This window comes from Anneissia japonica, unplaced genomic scaffold, assembly GCF_011630105.1.
Source record: "Anneissia japonica isolate Jap-2015-1 unplaced genomic scaffold, ASM1163010v1 scaffold287715_len1027211_cov185, whole genome shotgun sequence".
Taxonomy (NCBI): domain Eukaryota; kingdom Metazoa; phylum Echinodermata; class Crinoidea; order Comatulida; family Comatulidae; genus Anneissia; species Anneissia japonica.
The window spans coordinates 830,003-845,185 of NW_022724789.1; the positions used below are offsets into that span (position 1 = coordinate 830,003).

At 33.4% G+C, this 15,183-nt stretch overlaps 1 protein-coding gene across 2 annotated transcripts in view; it reads right to left on the reverse strand.

The window, feature by feature from the left end:
* Nucleotides 1-15,183, reverse strand: part of LOC117112548 (copper-transporting ATPase 1-like) — a 50,697-nt gene that overhangs the window by 34,896 nt on the left and 618 nt on the right. For both annotated transcript variants that reach the window (XM_033255628.1, XM_033255626.1), the window contains exon 2: nt 14,316-14,726. In XM_033255628.1, coding sequence (XP_033111519.1) covers nt 14,316-14,711 — 396 coding nt within the window. In that variant the 5' untranslated portion in view covers nt 14,712-14,726. The remainder of the gene's footprint in view (nt 1-14,315; nt 14,727-15,183) is intronic.

Sequence of the window (15,183 nt, forward strand, 5' to 3'; positions counted from 1 at the left end):
CCAGAACACCCAACAGAGAATTGTCCCACATTACTTTTATGTTTTGGGATAGTCAGATTCCCCTTTGTTTGAGCCCTTGTCATGTGATAATGCTGAACATATAAAAAATATTGGGGAATTGTTAAAGGAAATCTGCGGTTAATGCTGTCATAAACAAATAAAAGTAATTGAAATTCATATTGTTTATAAATGTTAAGGATTGCCAATTCTGTAAATAGTGATGATGTGTGTGCTAATCTGTCTGAATGTGTTATAGTGCATACAATTCTTTTTTGAGTATTAAAGGTATATTGGTTTTAAGTGTGCCATATATGTACTTCCCCAGACCTCAAGTGCATATGAAATGTGTGGCAAGACAAAACAATATAACAATAACAAAATTGAAGGAGGAATAAAATGCTTTAATTTGTAAAGCAAGCCTGCCTTAAAGCTAATACTTGTATTTACCTTATTAATATGTTCTTTCCCTGTCAGATTTTTGTCAAGAGTTACCCCAATGTATTCTGTAGATTCTGCTTCATAAATTTGTGCTCATTTTATACAAATTGCACCATTTGGTTGGACCACAGTGTGCTTACCACGAAAAATAATATACTTATTGTAGTTTTATTTTCAAGAGTTTATTGTTAATTTGTTTAAATCACACCAGTCTACAATGTGTTTTAATTGTTCATTTACAGAATTTAGGTCAATATTATCATTTGTATTAAAGGTATGAAATAAGCTGGTATCATCTACAAAAAGGTGAGTTTCAAAGTAATTAGTAGTACTTGCAATATCATTTACATATAAGAAACAACATAGGGCCTAACAGACCCTAAGTTCATTTGATTCAATCCCATTTATACTAACAAACTGTTTCCTATTATTTTAATAATCTTAGAATAAAGCCAAAGGTAATCGCCGTATTCCGTATGAATTTAACTTACTTATTAAAATGTCATGGTTCACCGTATCAAATGCTTTTTTAAAGTCTAAAAACATTCCAAAAACTAGGTTGCCATTATCTATGTCCTCCGACAAATTCTGTGTTAAATCCGTAATAGCAAGTTTTGTACTATATTTTTCTCTAAAACCATATTGACGAGGATATAATAAATCAAATCGGTTTAAGTTGTTTATTGATTATTTTTTCAAAGACTTTTTGAATTGAGGTAAGACGGAGATTGGCCTATAATTTCCTGGGTCAGACGATGATCCTTTTTTGAAAATGGGAATAACCTTTGCCTTTTTTTTAGTGCATTTGGGAAGAATCCTGTAGAAAATGATAAATTAATTATATATGTAAGTGGTATAGAGATGTAATTTGCAGCTAGAATTATTAATTTGGGACTAATTTGGTCCACACCAACTGCTTTATTTTTATCTAATCCTATTAAAATATCTGTAACTACTTCTTCAGTTGTACCATGAAGAAATAAAGAATTTGGATGGGTATTAGGTAAGTATACCATGTGGTTTTCAATAGGCCTATCACTGATATCTCTTTCAAAATTCTTGCTAATTGAAACAAAGTAGTTATTAAAACAATTAATTATGTCTGACTGACTATTAAATTTACATACATTACCGCTTTCAGACTGGACTTCCAAATGACTAGGTAATTTTATTTCCTTTTTTCCTCTGCCTAACATGTCATTGACAATTTTCCATGTTTTATTCATATTTGAACAATGGTTTTCAAATTTTTCTGAAAAAAATCGTTGTTTAGTTTCTCTCAAAGTATTAGTAAGTTTTTTATTACTATTTTTTTTACTATTTCGTCCGTGTTTTCATTTGCGATTTGTGGCATGCTTTGATTCTCAAGATTTTCTCTTCTACTATAAACACGTTATATTTTCATTGCGGATTTTTTGGGCTCAGTACGGACTCTAAACGTATGCATTTTCTTTTAGTTTTAAGGCGTATGTGGATTTTATAAGTCCGACTTATGTTATAACATGTTTATACTGATTTTGCTCATCTAGATCGCTTTCCATTTCATATACTCTTTTCTTCAATTCATCATTATCTGCTCAGTATCTTTCATTCTCCCACACATTTCTTCGACTAGTGAATTGAAATAATTCATAGACTCTGACATGGATTTCTGAAAATCTTTAATTTCCTTCATATTTTCCAAAAGACTTGGTAGATTCTTAACTTTGTCTTTAATATTATTAAGCTGCACTTGCATTGCAGCCTCCGGTGCAGGCTCCTCCAAGTGTTTTCCTCTAGACATGTTTGGTTAGGTATTTATTGGTTAACACCTGAGTGACTTGCCTGTGTTGTGTGTGGTTGCAATTCTGAGCCTGCTGTCCTTCACAGAGTCAACACAACGTCAAAATAAAATCTACAAAATTCGTTCTTCAGAATGACCATCAAGTACCATTCATACGACATGTACCCATAAAAATGAATCAATAACACACTTGGAGCAAAATTGAAAGTGAAAAGTAGATAAAAATGTAAGAAATAAGATGATTTTCAGGACCTAAATTCCTATAAAACATGAAAGAAACAACAGCGCCCTCAAATCCATTGTAGTGTAAAACTACAATACCCCATCATTACCGTAATCACTTTCTGCTAATATTATGTTATTAATTAAAACAACAACTACAACTGGCACCACATTACATCCAAACCTCATATGGAGAAATGGAACATGGTGGATTCAATCTCTATTGATAAGCTTACGGATTCTATGAATCAAAATATAAGATACAAGATTTTGATATTATCATCTGCAAGTAACTCTTGTTGAATCTAGGAGGGAACTAATATAGGCCCCAAAATGCAACGACAGTCGTCATGCTCATCTTGTGCACGGTTTGTTCTGCAGTCTGCATGATCAGCGAAGTATGAGTGGAGTCACTGATTAAATGTGGACCCCTGTCAGGGAACCGGGATCTCTCATAAGGAACCTTGATTACATTATTTGGAAATTTGACCCCCTCATCGAGGAATTTCCTCAAATATACAGTATGTAAGTTTCTGGGAAACCGCTTTCTATAAAACCCTGTTATCATTTAAGATACTAATAATAGTTGTACATTAACAGGCCTCTACATTAAACAAGCCACTTTTGGTGTCTGAATTCAATGATGTCATATGTGAAACTAGGAGATACAGTAGTAAAGAATAAAATAATATTTAAGGTTAGCATATGTCTTCATATGTTTTTTTTAAAGAATCAGTTAATTTTGCAAGATGAATGTGGACACTGAATCAATATACAGCATTGTTGTTGTGTGAGGTTTATATCACTTGAAAGTGTTACTACCTGTACGTCTTTCGGATAAACTCAATCAGATAAACTTAAAATAAAAATTAGACCAAGATTAAACTTTATTATTAGTTTCTTTTTTTTTTTTTCTTTTTAAAAGTTATTTTGGTTCCAAATTATCAAGAATGCAACCAAGTGCTAAAATAATGCTTTACAAAAATTAAGACTGAATATGTAAAAAGTGCAATCACGTGGCTCAGAAAATTTGCTGAGAAGACGACCAACAAACCCACCAGGAGATCCAAACGACGGGGCTGCCTAGAGCCTGCAGTCAGTTAGGTCTTGAAGTACTGTAAATCCCTGCTGGTCGTGGATAGATTTTGTTGTTTAGGATAATAAAAATACTGCACATTTCGACTAAAATAATCATAGCGAATCCAATCCCAATAACTTTGGTTAGATCGGCAAATTAATAGTTTTAGTACAATGACAGAGGTCAGTGCTTGTTTGACAAAGGAAGATATTTCCTTGACCCCACACTGGTGCCACCATTGCCCATTAAAAATTAAAAAATCGGAAGTTAAACATTCGTCATCACTTTTGATATAAAATTTAATTTGTACGTTTACTTAATATTTACTGGATCAATCATTGTTGTTCAAGGAAAAACAACCAAATGGTATTAAATATAATGATCATTTGATATAAGATATTGGTCATCTTCCTCTGTAGATGACAAATTTAAGGATTTAATGATTATGGTGCCATAAATGTCTTCCTTATTTAAGCTTGCCATATTCATATAAATCTTTTTAAGCATATCTTTTTAAATGAGTGCTTCCGTTCTATTTGTAGATGTCATTAAACCTAGCTATTTGGCTGAGATATTGACAGTTGAATGAAAATTTCATGATACAGATAGTACAGTATGTTTACCAAAGATTAATACTGTACATACAAATAAGGATGTTATGGTATAATGGTGGTTTGTTGGAATGGTGCCATTAGACCCCATTGCCAAGACCCCATTGCCAACTTTTAAAGATTTTAAATCTGAGATTTTAGGGGATGTCCCTCTCCTGTTTGGCCATGTTCTAATTAGTGTGTGTAAAAAAACTTTAATGCATTATACAGTGATGCAGATATGCAGCATTCACACTGTGACCCGATTTCAGCTTTTTGTGGTGTTGGAAAATACAGAATGTGTGCTGCTGTAAGATGCAACAAGTGCGAAGCTAAGGCCACTTCAGACAGCAACATGGCATTTTTTAGATTAGAAATCATAACAAGTATCTCTCTAATTAAAGACCACCTCCAATTAAAGACCACTTTTCTGTGGTCCAAAATTAACAAATGTCTTGTCTTTATTATGATTCTTTTTAAAGAGATCAAAGCTGCTAAAGACCATGGAAAACAATCTCTGATCATTCCCAGTGATGACACAAAACTACATAAATTATTAGGTCACTTAATCAGATCAGTCTTAACATGTAATAAACATTTTTCCTGAACAAGCCTTTCACAGGTTTAAAGAAAGATTTGCACAAGAAAAACAGGGTGCATGTGGTCTCATCAGGGATTATATTGAAGAAACTGGGCAACAGTGTGAGAGAACTTCTAAATACAGTTATTTTTTTGTAGGAGCACGTAGCGCAGTGTGTACGGTGTTGGACTTCTGATTGTGAGATCGGGAATTCGAGACAAATACTCGTCGCGTTGCTTGTGTCCTTGAGCAAGGCACTTTACTTATGTTTACCTCTCTCCACGCATGAGTATAAATGGGACCTGGTAGGATGGTATGGCATTGAATGTATGGTTCGTGCGCGTTCAAGCAGCAATGACCAGGGATACTCTCCTGAGAGCAGAAAAAGTTAAAAAATGTGCGGACCTGGCAATTCAGTATCCAGTGACCAGGGAAATAATGATGTCAGCGCCTTGTATAATTGCTTGTAAAATCTGATAATTGTGAAAGGCGCTATAAAAATTATGGTTCTATAAAAAAAAAAAAAAAAAAAAAAAAGATCAGCACAGATTGTTCTTTATAAAAAAAGATAAATGATGAATGAATAATCACAGTTTTCGGGTGCATCATAGCAGATGCGGGTCACTTTTTAGAAAGGTCATAACTAGAGCTGACCTTGATTTGAAAGCGACCAGTAAAGTTTCTTGGCGCTAACTTAACACAGTAATCAGACTTTCGGAAGAAAATAATAATGACATCTTGTAAAGGGGCACATACTCATCTCAATGAGCTATTCGCGGTGCCAAATGTTGTCACACAAGTCATCAGTTTTATAAGCATCACAACGTATGAGAGCTTGTTTATTGAAACATAGATATCCATCACAGCCTGAAGGCAGGATTTCTAAAGGGGGGGTTTTCTAATTTTTCGCAAGAGGGTTGTGGTAAATTTTAAATATATAACAAAGGATATGTCTGGAAATGGCAATAAAAATGCAAAATTTCAAATATTTGGGAGTTACCGTAATTGTGAACAGCTTCAATGCAAATGGTACTTTTTAATAATAATTTAAGAGAGCATTTCTGGAAAAGGGGATGGGGGTAGTTCTTTCAAACCCCCAAATTTCCCTACTGTAGCTATCGGCTTAAGCTGGTGGCAGACCAGAAGTGCTGATTACAGACAATGGGCCACAGTATTCTGGACATTTGTTCGAGGAGTTTGAAAAAGAGTACAGGTATCAGGGGCGGATCCAGAAATGTCCAAAAGGGGGGCCCGGAAGGGGGGGCCGAAAGTGTTTTTTTATTGGACTAGAAATTCTATCTTATCTTATCTACACGAAAAATCAAAAGAAACTTTCATGATATTTTCTTTACATTTAATCAATTTGTTATCTATATCATTAGGCCTATTATCTTTTTAATTGATCGATTTTATATACCCCCTTACCTTTTAAATATTTTTATCAAATGTATTTTTACTTTAATCTTGCCTTGTGTCTTGTATTGCCAGAGGAAAACAAATTTCCAGTTCTTTTATTGGACTAGAAATGATCTTATCTTATCTACACGAAAAGTCTAAAGAAACTTTCATGATATTTACTTTACATTTACTTTTTTATTAAATTCCTGTCTCTTATACACATCTAGATGTGTATAAGAGACAGTATCATAGCAGATGCGGGACACTTTTTAGAAAGGTCATAACTAGAGCTGACCTTGATTTGACAGGGACCAGTAAAGTTTCTTGGCGCTAACTTAACACAGTAATCAGACTTTCGGAAGAAAATAATAATGACATCTTGTAAAGGGGCACATACTCATCTCAATGAGCTATTCGCGGTGCCAAATGTTGTCACACAAGTCATCAGTTTTATAAGCATCACAACGTATGAGAGCTTGTCTATTTGAAACATAGATATCCATCACAGCCTGAAGGAAAGATTTCTAAAGGGGGGGGGGGGTTCTAATTTTTCGCAAGAGGGCACACACACTTCAGTCCCACCAGGGTTGTGGTAAATTGTAAATATATAACAAAGGATATGTATGGAAATGGCAATAAAAATGCAAAATTTCAAATATTTGGGAGTTACCGTAATTGTGAACAGCTTCAATGCAAATGGTACTTTTTAATAATAATTTAAGAGAGCATTTCTGGAAAAGGGGATGGGGGTAATTCTTTCAAACCCCTCAAACTTCCCTACTGTAGCTATGGGCTTAGGCTGGTGGCAGACCAGAAGTGCTGATTACAAACAATGGGCCACAGTATTCTGGACATTTGTTCAAGGAGTTTGAAAAAGAGTACAGGTATGGATTTAGGCACATACCAGTAGCCCAAAATACCCAGAGTAACAGGGAAGCAGTTGTTATGCAGAAATACTGTAGCAACACGTATAAAGCGTTGTTAGCATACAGATCCTCACATTTAGCGAATGGATTTAGTCTGGCAGAACTGATCTTCGGTCGCAAAATCAGGGCTACAATTGGACCCAAAGTGGCCCCAACCAAGAATACTGTAATTCGCAAGAAGGAATCAAAAAGGAAAAACAAAAAGTGTCATATGAGAAATATAAGAAACAGAAGCGATTTAATTTGATTGAACAAGGAATGCGAGCGTTGAAAGAGGGGACGGAAGTAGTATGAATAATGAAGAAACGTGTGTGAATTCATTAAAAAGTAGGCAAATCCTTACACCTTGGCACCCTCGTCAAACATTGTTGAATAAACAATTTAAATCTTGACTAATTATTGCAAGCGGAGACCACTTACTGTACGCATGGTGATGTCATCACCATTAGTTGTTAAGATTTTACATCAGATGTTTCAAATTTAATTACTTCAAAGATTTGAAGAATAATGATACAAATAAGGATAGGTTTATATTTCAACTCTGAATACCATTGAAGTACTATTAATATAGCAACATATTATAGCAACTTATGTCATAAGTATAACAGAGAACAACAATATATGGGTTTTTTTTTTAAATCATGTTTGGAAAGCTCCCAGCTCTTCGGTGTGTATTAAATTAAACAGGGGACTTTCATTTTTTAATAGACTTTTTTTGAATGACATGACAAATATTGGTCTAGGTCAACATGATAGCTAATCAATGTTGGAGACAACGATGTGAACACGTAACAGAAGAAGGCAGAGTTCTGAATTAACTAATTTATTAAATTCTTGGAAAAAGCATTGAAAACTGTCATTGAAAAGTTACTGGTATATTATTGTATAATTTAATTTCAACAGAAAAAATAAAGAATTATAGATAGGCCAGGCATGATGTCATTGATAACAGAGGGGATACAGTAAGCCACCATGAAACAAATTTTTTAATTTTATAATAGCGAAAAATATATTTACTCTACAAGAGCAGCATTTTTACGAAGAATTCTGAGTTCTGCATTGTTCAGTATACTATCCTGTATAAAGAGATACAATATTAATAAATACTATTCTTAGGCTGGAATTAAATAAGATCAGAATGTAAAAGACTAACAATACTGTAAAAGAAACATCCATAGAAACGTCACAATCTCACACTTTTAACTACACAAAAAAATCGTATCTACTGTAGATCCTTGTTTTGTGGCCATTGTTCAGTACAGATTCTTGGCGCTACTGTGTCACACAACATGCCTAACAAATCATTTTCTCGGAGCTCTTGTGCTTTCCTGTATACTGTACTTGCTTACTATTCACTTTTAGAATCAAACATTTAACATTAATATTTCTAATTGTAAACATGTTCCAGCACATGAGAACAATGTACTATACACTGTGTACAAGGGAAAAGAGCTATTGAAACCACTTGACAAATAAATTTAAAACCATTTTAGAGTATTGTACCTATACTGCAACCTTAACAATTGTAAAACTGTTATTTAGTCAAGAAATCAATACAAATAATATAACAACAATGATTAAAAACTTACACAAAGGAACAGTGAAAGTTGAGAAGTCGCAGTTGACTGAATGTATACTTCGTAGTGATGAAGTGTGAGAATTTAAGAAAAGGAAATCCCAATTACGTTGCGGTTTAAAATGTACAGGTACTGTAGACAGACTTCAACTGAAACATACACAAATCCCAGACTGAAACTTTCTCCCAAGGTTTACATGAAATTCAATATACAATTGAAAATTTCTTGTTTCATTCTGTAAGCGAATTATTTTATATCAAATCAGGTGATATGAGTGAAGCAGTAGGTTGTTGATTAAATGGCTGAGTGAAGGCCCATTTACATAGAGCGTGAAATCGGCACACAACAGGGGCAGAATAGAACCTATGACGTACTTATATGATCATCGATACTGAACACAACGTTACTACGCAACAGAACAATATGTCGTTCAGCATAAAATATTTAGTAATCCTTCGCTGAGCATGTAGACTGCAGAACAAGCCAAGAAAGTTGCTTGCGTCATGGCTGTTGTCGCGTGCTGTGTAAATGGATTGCACTGCTAAGCTGGGGTGGGAAGGAATCTTGATGATTAAAGTAAGGGGGTACTAACTTGCAAAAGGGGATATGAGGACCAGGTGATGTTTATCTACCTGATCATTTTTAATTGGGCGACAGGAAAGGGGGAGGAGTTTTTTTTAGGCCATGTGAGCACAACCTAGATACACCAATGATGGGTAGTAGTTACAGTAAAGTTCAGCTTCCCTCTTGAATTACCTTAAACTGTAAAACAACAAGAAAGAAGCATACGGAAAAGCCTACAAAAATAAATAGTTTATTTCACCTGCAGGAATAATAACTCTACACTAGTCTGTCCTGTACAATATGTCAATCCTATCCATCTGATTTCCTGTTTCAGTATTTTTTTTATATGGATATATGGAAAAGCAACTATCTTTAACAATAACATAATCAAATATATGTCTACATTTCTACATAGCTGTAACCAGTACTCTCTACAATATAAAGCTAGTGATCTGGATAAAAAAAAAGGAAATATTAACAATTTTTAAAACATTTATTGCTCATTAAAAATGATCCATCTGATTTCCTGTTTCAGTATTTTGTATTATTTATATGGATATATGGAAAAGTAATTATCTTTAACAATAACATAATTAAATATATGTCTACTTTTCTACATAGCTATACCCAGTACTCTCTACAATATAAAGCTAGTGATCTGGATAAAAAAAAAAAAGGAAATATTAACAATTTTTAAAACATTGATTGCTCATTAAAAATGATGAATTATAATAATTTATTAAATTTTCAGTAAAATGTACACAGCGGGCACTGAAGCAATGACGAGTTCTGCCTAGAATCATGATTGACCCCCTGTAGCACTGAGGGCTGTCTTTCTCCGGGTGGGCATTAGATGGATGTGAAACACATCACCAGCATAGGGGTCCCAAAGTTGCAAGAAGTCCAGGAGATTTGTTAAAGTGCTTTTATGACATACAGTATCTAATTATCTAGTTTTGCTACACTAATTCTGCCCTGTCATGAAAAAAACACTCAACTGGCAATTTTTTCAAATGCACTTTTTCAGCGTTTTGCACTTTTGGGGACAACACACCTTGTGATGTATTCAGATTTTTGAAATTATAACAGGAAATATGAAATTTAAAAAATAAAATATCACTCAACTGCAAGTCTGTGTTACTTTGTCAGCAAAGAAGCACTCAACTGCAAATGTTATGAAAGACTTAACTTAACTGGCATTTAATACCTATTATTATTATTATTATTATTATTATTATTATTAATAGTTTATCATGAGAAACGCACTCAACTGCATAGTGTTGCATGGTTTATCATTGAGAAAGACGATTGTCTATGTACATCACATTACTTTCACAATGTAATCATTATAAACAATATCTTCATTGGTGCACAATATTGGTATTAAGTAAACATTATCATACTTTTTTGGCATTAGTCATACTAGCAAAATATGGATATTGATCTTATTTCTGGCAGGGGATCATTATGGAACCAGCTCCCCATATGTATTCAGGAGGCAAGTTCTGACCACCTAAAAAAGCATATTTTCTAATATTTAATTTGTCTTTTTTTATTTAATAAATTTAGTGTCTAATATCGCTCTGATAGATTATTAGGGCACTATTTATTACCTCTGATATTATTATTACCTATATTTAGCTTATTATTAACTTATTAACTTTATTATTATTACTGTATCCTATTATTATTATTATTATTATTATTATTATTATTATTATTATTATTACATTTATTGCATACAGTTCAACATATATTGTTCTTCTGCTTGATATTCAATTTTATGTGAAAGACAAAACAGGATGAATTTCTGAAAAAGGAAACTATAGAAAACAATTTTTAAAAATGATGAATGACGATTAAACAGAGAATTCCTTGAAGTAAAAAAAAAAGAGAGCATTGTCCGAAAATAATGGCAGAAATACCCAAATATAATTGAAAATCATTTTTTTTTTATTTTCATTTAAAATATAATCACATTTAAATTTAATTATCTGCAATCTTCATAATATTTGAAGCCTAACAATCATAGGCCTAGATTAGACAAGCACAAACAGGGTGCCATATTGAGTATGTGTGCTTCTGTATTCTATTCTATGTCTCTGCCATCATAGTAAAAAAATAGGCCTAACGATAAATTTACTCACAAAAATTGATATAATATCACTTATCATCTGAAAGTAATATTATTTGATAATATAACATGTTTTTATATTCAATAAATACTGTAGTTGAGTTGATTCTTTCATGACAAATGCAGTTGAGTGAGCCATGTTTTTCTTTGTGATTGACCCGGTATGTTATGAAAAAACAATAAATGTGACATATTGCATATTATGTAGAGTAATTAAAAATACAAGTTCTACACAATAAACACAAATAAGGATTCAATTGTTTACGCATGGAGAGAGCGAAGACAATAACACGTTCGTTGATTATCTCAAAACTTTGTTAAATGCAGTTGAGTGAGTTTTTCATCACAGGGCAGTTAAATGGTGATACTAATCGACAGTGACTTCCAATAAAGGGGTAATACAGTATTGAAAAAATGTGGAGGTGGTTTGGTGCAGTGAAACGGTTGGGCTTCCCAACTTAGAGATTGGGGTTTCAATTCTTCACTGTGCAGTTCCCTTTTGTCATTGAGCGAGGCACTTTACCTACTGTACATTGCTTTAGTCTACCCTATTGTATGGGTACTCAGCAAATTGCTGGGAGTAACCAGCGTCCAACCCAGGGCGAGCATCAAACTCTCATCTGCTTCACGCTACTTAAAACTGAGGTTAAGCTCCAACCCTATGGGGCCCTAGCAGCTTTGCAAGGATTTACTTACACTTACTGTAAAAACATACAGATTTAATGCATTGGCAAGAGATGGGCTATTTTCTGGGAGATCCTTGTACATAAGCTTGCAGGAGTGCGGGAGTCTATATCCAGAATTCTGGGACACTCTTGCGACTTCAGGGAGACTTGGGCACCCAGTGGCGCAGCCAGGATTTCCCCGACGTGGGATCCAAGGACTTCAAAGGCTTATTTATTCGATTTTAGAGTCTATTACTATGTAAATAATACATGTAATTTTTTTGAATTTTCCCCCACCCCCCGACGAATTGTTTTTCTCCAAGACCAGGGTGGGGGAGGGGAGGGGGATGTAGCCTCCTAGCACCCCCATAGCGCCGCCACTGTTGGGACCCCTGCCAGCATATAAAATGCAGGCAAAAAGTACATTGACAATGGTACTGAAGGTGATGATAAGAAGGTGTCCCATTTATTGTCTCTCTCAACTAGAGTACATCCACAAACAACCAACTATACTTTAGCTACACTTGCTTGCATCACTGGTAATTTCCTAAAAATTAACCTCAATTATTGAATAACAACTAAACAAGTGTATAAACTCCAATCCATAATGGATACCATTTGTAAAAAATTGAGTGTGAAATCACACCGGAAATTTCATTGAGCTATTACGGTCTAATATTTACATGCATTTGCAATTTGTATTTGTAAATGAACTGCCTGTAGCTTGGGAATCTGGCATGGATAAAACTATTAAGTTTACTGTTACGCAGTATGTACTTACTATATAGCAAACAACTGAATATTTCTGTCAGCCATGTTTAGGGATCTTCAAAATGTTTTAAAACATCAAATAAGGGACAACCAACCTGCTAGATTTTAGTGCCAATGGGATTAAAAACAAGATATATATCTCGATGGAAACTACCTGGACTCCATAGAAACAATATCAGCTCCATAGAGGCAACATCAGCTCTCTATGGACATTGGCTCCATGAAAACAGTTCACAGATTACGGTACAAGCACCAAACATTTGCCATGTGCAGGAAATTATTTGTTTTGTACACTGTTAACAGAAACAATTTTTTGATTTTTTTTTTTTTTAATTCAATGTTTGGGAAAATATATAATATTTTATTTTATTAAATCAGAATCTACAAATATGTAACATTATGATAATGATAAATAATAAATAGCAGATACAGGTAAATTAAAACCATTTTTCTAATATGAAAATGTACAAGAATTATTAATTGATGACATCTCAAAAAGTCAAAAGTAAAGGACGCCTTAAACAAGGTAGCGAAAATACTAGCCCTACAGTATATGTACGGTACTGGGCTAAGTAACGCAGACAGCACTAGGCTGTTGTCTATTATCTTGTCATCTAAAAATTATTTATTTTATCAGTCAGTATGTATACATTAGCACACAATAACAAATTTATGTTGTAATCAATTAGAATAATGGCTAATTGCAAATTGAATCAATGCCTAAAGTTTGTTTTGAGCAAAGGTTCATTGTCCTAAAGTACAGTACCTTAACCTGATTCTATCTAATCAAATATTGTGCCAGGCTAAGTAAAAAAAATGTAAGTAACAAAATTCAGGTTACATGCTACAAGCTCATGTTGACAACTTCAAAATAATGGTAACTCTATTTTGAAATTAAAAAAAAAAATTTTCAAGTAAGTACAGTAATCATAATTATATATTAAAATTGTTTTAATTCTATGTTTACGTGTAACATTGTTTCTAATTTCTCTCTTAATGTCCCTGTCCGCAGACGTTGTTCTAAACCTATTTTAAATGTACAATTTTCACGTGTTAATGTTTGTAAAAATGGTATATTTTGTAGTATTGTCTTCACTTTATAATAATGTGTTTGTGATAATCTTGAATTTGATATTTTTCATTGTAGTTTTTCTAAGTTCAGGTCTATTACATTCGAGTCTTTTAAATAATCTTTATTGTATTAATTTGGCTTTTTACTAATTTTGTGTAAGTTTTTTTTACTGTATATTTTATATTTCCATCCTGTAATTGGTGTTTAAACTGTTGGATGTGCAATAAATCAATATACAACACATCTAGATGTGTATAAGAGTACAGGCTATCATTATTCCCAAAAACCTCCAATCTTTTTTTTCCACAGACTCATGAAAGAACAATCTACTCTTTATTTTTCCTATTGAAACTGTTGACATTGAGCTTTATATCTCTGAATAAATAAAGATATTTTACTACTCTCCTACCCAATTCAAAACCACAATATTCATTCCTTTTCAAAAATAATGATGTACATAAAATAATTAACAATGAAGAATTTTACAAATTAATAATATGATAATATTCATACTAACCTTTAATTTTACACGCTCACAAGTCATCAAAGATTGTGAGTATGGCAACTGTCCAAGTCTGCTTTCCGTGTCTAGTAGCTTTCTTTCCTCGCTTGTGTGTCCTCGAGGACTCTCACTGCGCATATAGAGGCTGCTTGGTTCGTTTTCTTGACAGGTTTTCACAGATGCTTCTGCGATTGTGTTAATCAGCTTCACTTCATATCCAAGACCATCGATAGCATCAGTGATTACCATAGCTGATGTCATATCCGAACGAAACCGGACTCTGGCAACTTTTTCTACAAGCACGGCTCGAACTGACTTCACCCCCAGCAGCTTTGCAACCTCGATCTGGATCGTCTGCTGGCATAACTCACAGTTCATATCCTGAACCTTTATTTCAGCTGTATATTCCATTCTGAACTTTGATCTCTATATCAGAAAGGAGAAAAAAAAATTAAGCCTTTGCATTTACAAGAACATTTATTTATAAATTATAAAATATCATATCATTGTTATAAATCTTGCCCTTTATGACCACATAAATCTTCTTTAATATTAATATATTTTATAAAAGTCTATTTCATTTAAAAAAAAATAAAAATAAGGCCTAACTAGGCCTTATTTTTTTTTTTTTTTTTTTTTGTGAGTTGACTAGCCTGAGGTCTAACCTAACTTCATATTAAGTCCATTTTAAAACTATGGCGCATTCCCCTAACTAAAAAAGCCTCAATGCGCTTTACAACAAAAAACAACAGGTAGTATATTTAACTATATTTGACTTAAAACGTACTTATACTAACAACAGTTTCGAAATGTGCAACACTATCGGCATAACGTCTGATAATTAGTTTAATGAGTGTGTAGAATGGCAGCCTACATGTAGCCA